The sequence below is a fragment of the Odocoileus virginianus genome, chromosome 18 (genome assembly GCF_023699985.2).
Source record: "Odocoileus virginianus isolate 20LAN1187 ecotype Illinois chromosome 18, Ovbor_1.2, whole genome shotgun sequence".
Classification (NCBI taxonomy): Eukaryota; Metazoa; Chordata; class Mammalia; order Artiodactyla; family Cervidae; genus Odocoileus; species Odocoileus virginianus.
Genome location: NC_069691.1, coordinates 17712291 through 17726434, shown reverse-complemented (window position 1 = coordinate 17726434; position 14144 = coordinate 17712291). Strand labels below are relative to the sequence as shown.

The following is a 14144-nucleotide window of genomic DNA, read 5'->3' as shown; positions in this document are numbered from 1 at the left end:
ATATAATTCTGGCAATTTATCTAGCTCACAATAATCAAAGGCAACTAAATGATGATTAGATATTGACCAGGGCTCTTTTGGGCAGTAATTTCTGTCAAGTTCTTTGCATTTTAAATTCCTTGAGAGCTCCTGAGATGGTATTATCAATGATTCACAGCTTTCAGAGCCAAACTAGTAGCATTTTTTTCTTTATAGCCAATGCTTGTGTGCATCTGAACATCAAGGTTCAGTTTATCTTTTATATATTTTAAAGAAATAACTCTTTCTCCTTGGAGGAAAAAGTAATGTTTATATGTGAAGCATACACACACACAGACACACACACTTTGGAAATAATGCGCATTGTAATATTTTTTTATAAATGAGTACTCTTCCATATCGATCACCCACTACCTTTCATTCCTGAAACTGTCATTTGCTAAGTCAAGTCATCTCCGCTCTGCTACGTCTGACAGGAAAAAAGCAAGTGAAGAGAACGTAGTTGCTTATCTCTGCAGGTACCCTGGCTGGACCAGCAACCGCAGTGTGAATTTGCAAGTTGAAAACAACTCACTGAATATCCCAGGAGACTTTCTACTGAGTTTCCTTGCTTCTGCTGACAGCTGATATGATAGAAGGTGAACAGGAGGTGGTGATTTACTGTAAGCTTAGCAGGGAGCTTAATTTTCACTTCTTCATAGAAGTCAGGAGACCTGTTTCAAAAGCACATTATACACGAATAACTTTTAGCAAGAATGATGGCTTCTCTGACTATAAATTGTAACGCCATGGACCCTCTGCCCCTCAGGATTCGCCTGCTTGGTGTTTCACTTTTCATTTTACATCAGCCTGCTCCTAGCTGAAAGTCCCTGAGATCAAGCTTATGTCACTGGATACACTTCACTTACATAAGGCTGCTCACAAACTAAAAGCTTTGTCAGGAAAAAAAAAAAAAAATCCCTGCACACAATAGAAAAATCCAACAACTTAATTTGGACAAGGGATGAGGTGTAGAGTCGTGCTCTGACCTCCTTTTCTATTTCTATCCCAAGAACAGGGTATGACACTCGGCTGGCACTCAACAAAAATTTGGGGGAAACAAATGAAGGATGCAGGAAGGAAAGGGGACCTGATTTGACTGAATTATGAAGTCCAGGAGTTTACTAATGGCTTCATGTACATTACTCATTTAACCCTCATCTCAGTCCAAGAGGGTAAGTTCAGAAAAGCACTTATATGGGCCAAGGTTACCGAGCTGGGGTCAAAGCCAAGTCCACCTGATCCTGAAAATGTGAATAATAGTTTAGACATTATTCTGTGACTCAATTTAGCCACATAAAAATGAGCATTCCATTTCTTCTTTGGTAAACTTAAACCTTAAAGTAGGTAGTGGCACAGGTGTGGAGTGGTGTATAGAAAACAAGGAGACAGAGCAAGGAGGACTGGATTTTGCTTCTGGCCCCTCCAGTATCTCAAAGCTAAGCAGCACATTTTTTTCTTTATGTAACAGCATAAAACCTCTCAGTATCATACTAGGGTAGAAGGTTCCAGAAAAGTCAAAACAGTATTAGGTTCTTGAAGACACATTCTCTTGATCACAGTTACTGGCAAAAGCTGTCTGTCTGCAACATAGAATCAGGGAACTGGCATGGACTATCTCTGTCCCTTAGTCCCTGAATTTAAAAAACTGGTAGGAGGAATCACCTAGAAGATTCAGAAAATCAAGGAGATAATGAAACAAGCTTGGCATATGTTTAAAACTGAGGGATACACTTACTTGTTATGGTATGTAACGGCTGTGTACACTTCCTGCAGAAATTCAGGGCCATTGGATTTTCCAAAGATGACCTGTTTGCCAGTATAGAAACGGTCAAATTAACTGTGATATTTGAGTAAATCAAATCAACAATCATCCCAGTAGGATGCTCTGGTCTCTTAAGAGCTGTATTTTATAAATTAAGAGCGCTGACTTCTACAAGTGACCCAACTGATGCAGAAGAACTGGCTACAAAAATAAACTGAGACCCCAAGGGGCTACATCAGTGACCAAGGGCCACAGGCTTGCGAGAGTAGAAAGCCAGTGCTCTCTCCATTTGCCTCTCCACCTAGAGGTCTATACTTCAGGGCAATGCCAAAGGGTTGTATCCTCAGTGAGATCCCTTTTCCAGCCTCTTTTCCCTGGTTACTTTGGTCACTAGGATCTTCACTGGCCACACATTTATGCTATTTAGAAAGACTCCTCTTTGGACACACGTTAGCCCAAAAGGCCCGTGACTTCACAAGTGGACTCACTTTTGGATAAATAAATTTAAAAAAAAGAGCCTTCCCTTCCAGATGCAATAATGCCCATGCCAGGTCCCAGAGCTTGATGAGTGGTGAACAGGCTAGGGTCTGGCCCCTACTTGTCCCTGGCTGGGCACCGTGGCCACCATCGGGATCTGCAGAGTGGTACCTGGCAACCCTGATGGACTTGCCAGGGGTGAGAGCAGTGAGAACTAGGGGAGTCTTCCTCCTAGGGTTTCTTCCCCACAGCCACTGCAAGAAGATACGTTGTGTTGGGAAGGTAGGTGGGACATTAAAATACGGTTTACTCAATCACTTTACTGTATATATAGCAGACATTGGCACAACACTGTAAATCAACTATACTTCAATTTAAAACAATTTGGCCATTAAAAATTAATTAATTAAAAGATGCTTTTATGAAAAGTGAATATTTGAAGAATGGGAGCACTGGAAAAAACGTCTTCAACAGAATTCTATGACTTAAAACAGTAATAGCTAACCACCATCTCATTTATAGGCAGCTGGTTAAAAAAATACAAATTCTGGGGTTTGGGGCTCCTTAGGAGACACTGCATTACATATTTTTATTTGATTTATCTTTTACCTAAGGATGAAGATCCATTCCTAGAAGGTGTTGAGATGGTGTATGTTTTTTGCTACTAGGCATTACTTTTTTTAAAATTCTCTAGATGTGGCCTGGGGCTTGAATAGATGTGTATCACAGCATACAACTGAAAGTACAGCAAACATGTCTGACACCTGCGGCCTGTCTCTCTACTTCTTATGCTGTAAGGGCGGTTGGAATAAATTCCTGATATTTTTCAGTCTTCTAAAATGATACGCATTTCCAAATTTCACAGCTCACTGTGGAATAAGTTTCGACTTAGGCTGACCCGGATTCCCTATCAGTATCCTGGGACCAATAATGGACCAGCCACGAAGTGCTCTGGACATGCTCAGTGGTGCTGGCCTGAATCAACACACACTGCAGACCGATCAGCCCTGGATTTTGTCTGTGTGAACTGAAAAGGAAGTTCAGCCCACCCTGCTTAGAGGCAAATGTTTATTCCCCTCCTTACCGGCATAGCACTGCTGGCATCCTCTCCACACATAAACTGGATTTTGATTGTGATGTTCCGGGCAGACGCTAGTTTGTTAGCAAAGTTCAGCCTCTGTGGGTAGACATAGAGAAGGTTTCTGGAAAAGAAAAGATGAGGAACCAATCAGTAAGGTCTAGAGTCTATTTTAACCAAGTTGTTCAGGGCATGCTGAAGTCTGCACTCATAAGGTGACTGTTTGGAAGGAGATTTTCCTCTCAGAAGTGAATTACTTTTGGAGAATAAATGCATTATTGTTGATTCTTCCTCTTCAACTGCAGTGATCTGATAATAACCAACACTGTTCTCTGTTTAGCTACACAGAGAGAGGTGTCTGGTGCAGCTGAGAAAGTCCTAGAACGTAGAAACCTGCCCAGAGGTAACTATAAGTCTGATACAAAGATAAGAAAACAAAAAGGTTCTGCTCATTTTAAGAAGAAATCATGGCCACAGATGATGGCCTAATTTCATTTCTCCTAATTCCATGTAGCACCTAAAAAAAAAATCTTACTTGGGCTGCACCATGCTGCATGTAGGATCTTAGTTTCCAGACCAGGGATTGAACCTGTGTCCCCTGGTTCAAATGGAAGAGCAGAGTCTTAACCACTGGACCACCAGGGAAGTCTCCATAGTTTCAATTTTTTATTGTCATGACATATTACACTGGTTTAACTTTCTTTTCTTATATAAGATGACAGTTCATCTAAGCCCAATTAGCTATGTAACATAATACAACACTATGAATAATATATCTATCCATTCAAAAACTATAGGACAAATACTAGGATGACTATAACTTTGTATATTTTTTCTTTCTATTTGCATTACTACTACTATAATCCACTAAAAAGTAAGCTCCATGAGGGCAGAGATTTTTATCTGATGTTTTTGACTCACTGATGTATTCCCAGCCCTATACTGTGCCTGGGACATAGTAGTTGCCAAAAAAATTACTTGTTGACTAAAAGAATGAATGTATATACATTCAACTAACCATATTCCTGACTTTAAGAAACAACAGTGGTACTAATATTTATAAGTATCATTAATATTTATCCTAAGCTGGGTAGTTTCTTTAATTCTCAAAATTATCCTATAGATAGATACTATTTTCATGGCATCACCTCCACAACACAAATGAAAAAAAAATTATAGTTAGGAAATGGCTATCAAGAGCTGAAGTCAGGCACTCTGGCTCCAGAGTCACGCTCTTAACCTTATCTAAGCTCTGTTCTCATCAGATAAGGCTCCCATTAAATAAAATGATAAGAATGGCCTTTTCAGACTATTCATGACATCTCTCAGAGGCAAGCTTGCCTTAATTCTCTGGATCTCATTATCAACAGTACACCAAAGGCTGATTTGATTGTGTCATGTTCTCTGGAAAGATGTCATGTCTTCCTCACTCTTGGTCCATGATTCTAACTCCTAATTACACATTCTCCCCAAAAGGACACATTCTGGCCCCAAAGGCTTCAGATGACAAAACAACCGTTGTGTGAACTAGATTATCAAGAGAACAGCAATCAGGAAGGAGGACCAGGTGACCAGACTTTTCCCTCTGTGAATAAAGGTTCTCATGATACTTTACAAGGGTTTGCATATCAATCCATACCAGAGTTTCTCAGCCTCACCACTACTGACGTTTTGGACTGGATAGTTCCTTGTTGTGGGGGCTTTCCTGCACATTGTAGGATGTTTAGCAGCATCGCTGGCCTCTACCCGCTAGATGTTTAGTAATATCTCCCCTCTACTCAGCTGTGACAAGTAAAAATGTCTCCAGACATTGCCACGTGTCCCCAGGAAGGGCAAAGTCACCCTCATTTGAGAAAATACGTGTGAATTTTGCATTACAAATCTATACAACTATGCCTGGCAAATTCCCTATTTTTTTCCATTTATTTTTATTAGTTGGAGGCTAATTACTTTACAATGTTGTAGTGGTTTTTGCCATACATTGACATGAATCAGCCATGGATTTACATGTATTCCCCATCCCGATCCCCCCTCCCACCTCCCTCTCCACCCGATCCCTCTGGGTCTTCCCAGTGCACCAGCCCTGAGCACCTGTCTCATGCGTCCAACATGGGCTGGTGATCTGCCTCACCCTGGATAATATAACCCTATATGCAAAACAGAAAAAGAGACACAGATGTACAGAACAGACTTTTGGACTCTGTGGGAGAAGGCGAGGGTGGGATGTTTAGAGAGAACAGCATCAAAACATGTATATTATCAAATTCCCTACTTTAATAGATATAATCAGTGCATCTATTGGGTCCATACTCACATGTAAAGGGTTTCCATTGGAAAAACATAGAGTCAATATTCAAGAATGAGGCAGAAGAAAATTTTTAATGTTTGATTTATGATGTCAGAGGTAGTCAGGGATTGAAAAACCAAAAGAAAAAGATGAGACTGACACGGTTCTTCAGTTCTATCCTCTTCATTGTGATAACCTCCCCCATGTGGGTGTGCACTGTGTGTGTGCATGAATGCAGGCAAATAGTCTTTTTGGACCAATATTTACATAAATGCATGAATTAACCCCATGGATCTTCCTTGCTACAACAGTATCAACGTGACAACACTAAGAACCACAACCCTGGACGAGTCTCAATGACTAGGCTAGTGAACCTGCGTCTGATGGACGCGCAGACAAGAAACTGAGGCCCTGAGAGGTAAAGCGACAGCTCACTCCATGAATTAGCCTCCAGGTGGGCACAGAGTCCAGCTGGGCGCTGACTCCACAACGGCTGTCTCAGTGATGCCTTCCAGACCTTGCTCTGTCACACCGAGGGACCCCAACTGAGATGCAGGCAGATAGAGCTGAACTTCAGAGGCCATCAGGAGAGGTTACAGATCAGTACTGATGGCAGAAGGTGGTTCATGGCTGGCAAAGCAGCTGTCCGTGTGGCTTATACACGCCTCTCTGCTCGCTCTCGGTCATCTCGGCGGCCACCACACCCACCAGCAGAGCCAGTGTTTCCTGAGTGGCCGTGTGGGAGTGGTTAAGGGCTCTGAAGTCAGACTTGGGCAAGCTGCTCAGCCTTTCCAAAGCCTTTCCTAAGCTAACCCCACTGGGGTCAGTAATTGCACCCACTTCCTAGGGCCATAGGGAATGTTAATGAACAAGAACTTAACGACAGCGAGGTGATGAGTGTTATCCCATAGAGCTAAAGTGAGATGCACACCCCCACCTACACCCTCCACTCCAGATCATCCTCATTTCTCACATCCTGGATCCCCACAGTGCTTTCTGCATTGCTTTCTCTTCTAGATTTGCCCCTTTCACTGGACTCCTTATATGTTGGTTAGAAAGATCTTTCCAAAGTGTAAAACAGATGATGTCAGGAGTCTACAAGGGTTCCTAAACGTCTTCTCATGGGCCTACAAGATCTGGCCCTTGGCAATTTCTCTGATGTTACCAGGCATCACTTTCCCACTGGCCTTCTTCAAGGCCTAGAATATTTCAAACTCATTCTCACCTCGGGGCTTTCTACATCTGCAGTTTTCTCTGCCTAGAAGAGCGTCTCCTGGTTCTCTAACTGACTCATTCCTTCTCATCTCTGGGGTTTTAGCTCACATGTCAGATCCTCAAAGAGGTCTTTCTCCCATCCTACTTAATTGGGCCACTCCACTCACATATCCTCTCTCTTTTATAATTACATGATAATCATACATACATATGCTTACAAAAATAATTATGAATAATGATTATGAAAATACATGATTATGAAAATAATATATGTATCCATTCTCTTCCATCTTGAATACTTGCAAAGTACAGAAAAGTAGAAAGAATAAACAACAACCACTTGATATCCCAACACAAAATTACTGCCAAGGCTAACATATGTTCTTCTAGTCTTTTTCCCTCTATATGTTAAATATTTTTATCAAATATTTTTATATACAAAACTTAAAAAAAATTTTTGTTGTCATTTAACATTGGTCAGTTATGACCATTTTCTGGTGTCACTAAACATTTGTTTTTAGGCCACGCCACGTGGCATGTAGGATCTTAGTTCCCCAACCAGGGATTGAACCTCACGCCTGCACTGGAAGACAGAGTTTTCACCACTTGACTGCCAGGGAAGTCATTAAATAGTTTCAATAAACATGACTGCAATGGATGTATATTATCCCATATTATGAATGTGCCATCATTTACACAGTCTCAAAAAATAAGCACTAAGATTATTTCCTTTTCTTTTTTTTTCAGTTCTAAAGTTAGAATGAACACTTGCCTCTCTGCAACTCAGAGTACTTCTGGAAGAATCCCTTTTAATTCTATATAGTTCAGTTTCTTCAGGTTTAAATTAATTGAAAAGATACCAATCAACCTTTCTTATGCTGTGCTAGAAGAAATAATGAGCCAGAGTTCATAAAAATGCTTTGAAGTAGAGAGATGAAAGGGTCTGTGTAAATCACAATGGTAGTAGCCCAGCAAGCCTGGATAAGCAAGTCAGCTGTCAGCACACTTGTCTCCTACATCCCAAGCCAGGGCACCACCTACCTGTCCTACACATCTCCCAACACCAGTCGACAGTTTTGCATGTGGCTTCCAAAGGGGTTGCTGGCCCCTACATTCAAACATCATTACCATGAGCACTCAGCGTTCTGCCCTGTATGAATGCACTTTCTACAGAATACAGAGCAGGAAAGAAACATCCAGAGAATTTAGCCCACATTCCTTTTCTGTGGCCCAGAGACTGACTAACCCAGAGAGGTTAAATGATTTTGCCTAAGAATTTTTTTAAGAAGATGCATTTCCCAAGGATCATCATAATTATTACTGGCAAGAATGCTAAGTGATATGTTTTGTTAAATCTGCATGATTTCTAAGAAATGAATGTCAGAAAATAGTGTTTTTTTCTTGGAAGGAAAGATCTACCTACAGGGTCAGTGATCCACAGAGCTTCAACCAGATAAGAATAATTGTCAATAAACTGATAAACAGCCTCATACATTTTACATATGGTAAATTATAAATGTGTGTGTGTCAGTCGCTCAGCTGTGTCTGACTCTTTGCAATCCCATGGACTGTAGCTTGCCCGGCTCTTTTGTCTATGGAATTCTCCAGGCAAGAATACCACAGTGGGTAGCCATTCCCTTCTCCAGGGGCTGTTCCCAACCCAGGGATCAAACTCAGGTCTCCCGCATCGCAGGCAGATTGTTACGGTCTGAGCCACCAGGGGAAGACCGAGATGATTTTGGAGAATGTCGACTACAACTGAACTAGGAATCCCTTGTTACTGCAGAGTTATTTCAGAAGTTTCTTTAGTAACTACAGGCCTAATGTAAATGCAGGCATTTAGTATAATCTCATCTTTTCCCAAATGTGGGCAAAAATGCTTCTCTTCAGTCAGGTGCATCACAACACAGAACAGGATGTTTGGTATTCATCAACAGTTTTCTTTCCAAAGCCACTTCAGATGGCTTCTCTTGATTATAAACTATTTTAGAAACTCCAAATTCTTTCCACTGATTCAGCAACAGCCCCTCAACTTATTTTTAAACTGTTAGCATTGAGCAGCTCCAGGAAGTCAGAAGTTAACTTGTGGAATCTGGCCATTATTAGATCCAATTGTTGACCAAACTCTCTCTGCTTTTTATGGTTTTGGGATCATCCTCTATTTCTTTTTTTTTTCATCCTCTATTTCTTTTGCTGAAAACGGGTTAACTCAAGGGACCTTGAAATCTTTGAAAGCCACAATGCCAAAAGGTTTCTCCTCCGTTTAGCCTATTTTTCATCGAGGGCAAGCAAACAAAGAGAAAAGCTGCCCTACAAAACAGAAAAACAAACTACAGAATGGAAGAAAATATTTACAAGTGATACAGCTGACAAGGGCATTATCTCCAAAATACACATACAGCTCATATAACTCAATGTAAAAAAGCAAAAAACCTAATTAAAAAAATGGGCAGAAGATCGAAAAAGACATTTCTTCAAAGAAGACATAAAGATGGCCAATAGGCACATGAAAAGATGCTACATATTGCTAATTATTAGGGAAACATAAATCAAAACTACAATGAGGCCACACCTCACGCCAGTCAGAATGGTCATCACCAAAAAGTCTACAAATAACAAATGCTAGAGAGAGGGTATGGAGCAAAAGGAGCCCTTCTACACTGTCGGTGGGAACGTATATTGGTACAGCCACTAGGGAAAACAGCGTAGAAGTTTCTTAAAAAACCAAACATAGAGCTACCAGATGATCATGCAATCCCACTCCTGGGCAAATATATGGAGAAAACCATAATTCAGAAAGATACCATGCACCCCAATGTTCGTTGCAGCGCTATTTACAACAATACATGGAAGCAACCTAAATGTCCATTGACAGAGAGTGGATAATGATATAACCGAAGCTGCTTTTACACCAGGGAAGGTGAGCTTGTATGATTAGTGACCCTCATCAGGTAAGATTCTGAGCGAGAATATCCTTTTAAAAAAACTACAAAATGAAAAAAATAAAATAAAATAAAAAAACTACAAAAGGGAGCTGCCCTGGTGGCTCTGTTGTAAAGAATTCACCTGCCAAAGTAGGAAATCAAGTTTGATCCCTGACCTCGGAAGATCCCATATGCCAAGGAGCAATTAAGTCCGTGTGCCACAACTACTGAGCTGGGCTCTAGAGCCCAGGACCTGCAACTACTGAGCCCACATGCCACAACTACTGAAGCCCGAGGGCCCTAGAGCTTGTGCTCCACAAGAGAAGCCACATTATGAGAAACCTGCACGTCACACCGAGAGAATAGCCGCCACTCACTGCAACTAGAGGAGAGCAGGCGGAGCAACAAAGACCCAGCACAGCCTAAATAAATAAATAGTTATCTTAAAAAAACTACCAAATGTTCTACAAATAGAAGGTGGACAAGTCAATTTCCTCACCTGTAATAAAAAGGCTGGAGTTAAGTCTCAAATGCAATGATACTCAAGAAGAACTTAGAAGATTGCAAGATATGATACAAATGAAGATTCTTTTCCTATCAAGGCTATAAAAAACAGCTGAGGGGACTTTACAGGGCAACCTTAAACACTCCGCAGGGCAGTGAGATCTGAAAACATGTTAAAGAAAGGATCAATTTCTCCGGGTCTCTCTCTCCATCTTTCAATTGATGCCTCTCATGTATCTCCCGGTGGTGCTCACTTTTTCCCTCTCTCCTTCCCTCCCTCCTCTCTCTCTTTCTGTCTTTAAAACATGTATGTGTCTCTGATTCTCTTTCAGTGTCCCTCAGTTTCTCTCTTTCTGTATCTTTCTGATACACCCTCTCTCATCCTTTTCTTTCCCTCACAATCTCTCAGAAAATGGCAAAATGTTCCTTCTGTAGGGGCACTCCTTCAGTTTCACTGAGTCATTAAAATCCATTTTCTTCTGAGTCTGCAAGTATTTGATGATTTCTCACCCTGGGCTGGGCATCGGTTGTGGGCAGGATGATAGACACAGGGCCTGAGATCTATGAACATCTCAGAATTCTACCAAAATGTCCGAGACCCTCAAAAATGATTAACTCAAAAATATAAAAAGTAAAACCTCAAAACAAAAATTAATGAATTTTAAATTAAAATTAAAGGCTTACCAAATGCCACATTTTATCAGTTGACAGTAACTCTATTAAGTTTAACAATAAGCAAAAAAATCCCCCCCCATTTTTGCAGGTTGTTATAAAATTACACATTAGGTATATGTAATTAATATGGAAATGGATACATCTTAATACGTTTTAATTGCTGACAAAGGTCTGTATAGTCAAAGTTATGATTATTCCAGTAGTCATGTATGGATGTGAGAATTGGACCATAAAGAAGGTTGAGTGCTGAAGAATTGATACGTTTAAACTGGAGTAGACTCTTGAGAATCCCAGGAGATCAAACCAGTCACTTCTAAAGGAAATTAGTCCTGAATATTCATTGGAAGGACTGCTGCTAAAGCTGAAGCTAAATTACTCTGGCCACCTGATGCAAGCAGCCAACTCATTGGAAAAGATCCTGATGCTGGGAAAGATTGAAGGAAGAAGGATACAGGGGAGGCAGAGGATGAGATGGTTAGATAGCATCACCAATTCAATGGACATGAATTTGAGTAGACTCTAGGAGATAGTGGAGGACAGAGCAGTCAGGCATGCTGAACTTCACGGGGTCACAAAGAGCCAGACACAACGCAGTGACTGAAAACAGCAGCAGCACAGGTGCTTTGAGAAGGCTTAAAAGGAACATGGCTGTTGAAATGGGAGAAAGGATGAATAAAATATCAGATAAATTGGTTTTTCTGTTTTACTAGCTTCCTTATAGCTAGAGACACAAGAGTTGGTTTAATAGCAGGCCGTTAGCAATATGCACTGGATTGAAGTAGATGGGACAGTAAACTGGAACCTACCTCTCCTGATGCAACACTACTGAAACAGCTTTCGATATAAAAAGCTCTCCAGGTTTCTAAATAAACACTTTCAACCTAACTACTTTGGCAATTTCAAAGTAATTTCTTTTTCTTTCCCTGGTGTTTTAAAACTCTCCCTCTCTAACCGTTTTTGCAAAGAGAGAACCAAAGAATTGATAAACTACTTGCTGAAGTGGAAATGTAGCAAACTAATTGTATGAATAAGATGCCCTCATTCAAAAACTATAGAAAAAGGCCAGTGGCTCTTACTTCTTTTAAGCAACAGACTTTGAGTTGAGCAGAATGAAATTCAAATGCCTACTAACATAAGTAATATCTTATAGTTATCTGATGTCTTTTATTCAAGCATTCCAAAGAAAAAGCAAATCTAGAGATACTATTTTGAGCTATCTATGCAACGTGAGAAGCTGGAGAGGTGGTTTTGTATGTCATTCACATGTCACTGCCAGAAAAACGCATTTTAGATGTAATAGCAAAGGTAGCTAACAACATGTATTTCTTACTATGTGCAGGCACCATTCTAACAGTAGCTAATAGTACCAATGACAGTACTGCTATTTAGCCTCATTAGGCAGATGATAAAATTGAGGCAGAGAGAGGCTGTATAACCTGCACAAGGTGATAGCTGGCAAAAGGCACGTGCAATGCAAATCCAGGTGCCCTGAAGCTCATACGAGATCCTGTGCCCATAACCACTGCTGCTTCTAAGAACAATAGTAAACAGTTTCTTTGGTCAACAATGAGGCTCACCAGAACTTTATCATAAGGTGGTCTTTTATCAAATTGTTTACAGGCACTAAAGGATGCTTCCTCAAGAAAATTATAAGAGTTTTTTTTTTAAGTTTAAAATAAAAGCTTAAAAAGTTTAAAATAACTTAAGGATGAGAGTGAGTACTGTCCCTTAAGGTGTTAGATAGAGGTTTTGGTGTTTTAAATACATTGAGTGCAAATGAAGTTAGAAACCTCAGAGTTTAGCACCTGGTATATTCTCCAAAATTTCCTTTCACCCAGAAATTTTATACCTTGTTATACAATCTCTGTAATCTGCCTCACATACTTTTTTTTCTTTTTTAGCATGAGAATGTTTATAAATACATGCATAAAAATAAAATATTTGGTATGTCCTGTCTTGTCATTCCATGGTCTCATGCCATTAATTTATGTTTATTCCTATTTCTAATACTCTAGATGAAAGCACAAACTCACAAAGGAATCAGTGAAAAATGGAAAGGAGAAGAAAACCCCTAATGTGTACGGTGAAGGGAGCGTTTCACCCTCAGAAATCAGAGCAAGAGAAATGGAATGTGCAACTTGTAGGATGCCAGCCAGAGTCCACACAAGGCGGCCTGCCTCAGCGCAAGAACGGAAGGCGGCTCTGGGCATGAGTCAGAACAGCGGCTTGTCCCTCAGTCACCTCTGGGCTCCATGGGCTAGGCTGCAACGTCTTGGATAAACGCTGGCATTGTATTCTGAACACTGGGGACCTCTACCCATCACCTCCACAAAAAGCAAATGCAGTTAAGAAACCAGAGACAAGATGTTACCATATTGTTTAGAAACACTACAATGATCCAACATGCTCTCTCCACACTCGTTACGTTAAATTAGTACACTCAAAACCAGAAATCCAATGAGAGAGAAACAGAAAACAACAACAAACTCTAGGACTTGTCATTACACCACTTTTAAAGACTTACAGGGCAGGGGTGGGGGTGGGGTGGGGGAGGAACTGTCGACACTTTCTCATTGATGGGTTACAATTTGAACATCAAATATGAGGTCTTTGTATAGAATACCTATTATATCTACAAAGAATCCGTCTTTGAACATGAACTAACTAACTGTTCACAGCTCCTGTATTTCAGACTACCTTTTCTATTACATCAATCCCCATCCTTTCTTTTTTTCCCCATCCCTTCTTTTTTTTCCCATCCCTTCTTTTATGAGATAGATTAAAAGTTGCTTTTTAGTGAGAGCTTGGTAAGCCAGTATTCTTATAAAATAAAGCAGGACCTCAAGCTGGGACAAAGAGAATGCTACCTTTTAGAAAGAGTTAAAAGCATCTGAGCTCTCCATAAAAACCATTTACTTATTGAGGAAAAGTTCAGTTAGTTTTCAATCACAAAAGGCCTAAAGGGAAAGTTGGGATATTTATGGTCTTAGGTTTTATCTAGATGAAGTTCCCAATGAAAAGAATCACAAATACATAAGCATTTGAAACATGCTGGGGAAAACTGACTGCTTTAAGAAAAACATAAAACTCTCTCCAACTTTGCTTGAAAAGTTTTTTAAAAAAAACGTTGTTTAGCTGGAAATGTACCAGTTAAGATACCCAGGTTACCAAATACTTTTGAAACTCTGCTTAGCAGATTGA

At 40.3% G+C, this 14144-nt stretch overlaps 1 protein-coding gene across 5 annotated transcripts in view; it reads right to left on the bottom strand.

Moving 5' to 3' along the window:
- The window catches only part of DOCK8 (dedicator of cytokinesis 8), a 221716-nt gene that overhangs the window by 82045 nt on the left and 125527 nt on the right, over positions 1–14144 (bottom strand). For all 5 annotated transcript variants that reach the window (XM_070480398.1, XM_070480394.1, XM_070480396.1 and 2 more), the window contains 3 exons: positions 3345–3462; positions 1757–1827; positions 554–692 (listed from right to left, as the gene is read on the bottom strand). In XM_070480398.1, coding sequence (XP_070336499.1) covers positions 554–692; positions 1757–1827; positions 3345–3462 — 328 coding nt within the window. The remainder of the gene's footprint in view (positions 1–553; positions 693–1756; positions 1828–3344; positions 3463–14144) is intronic.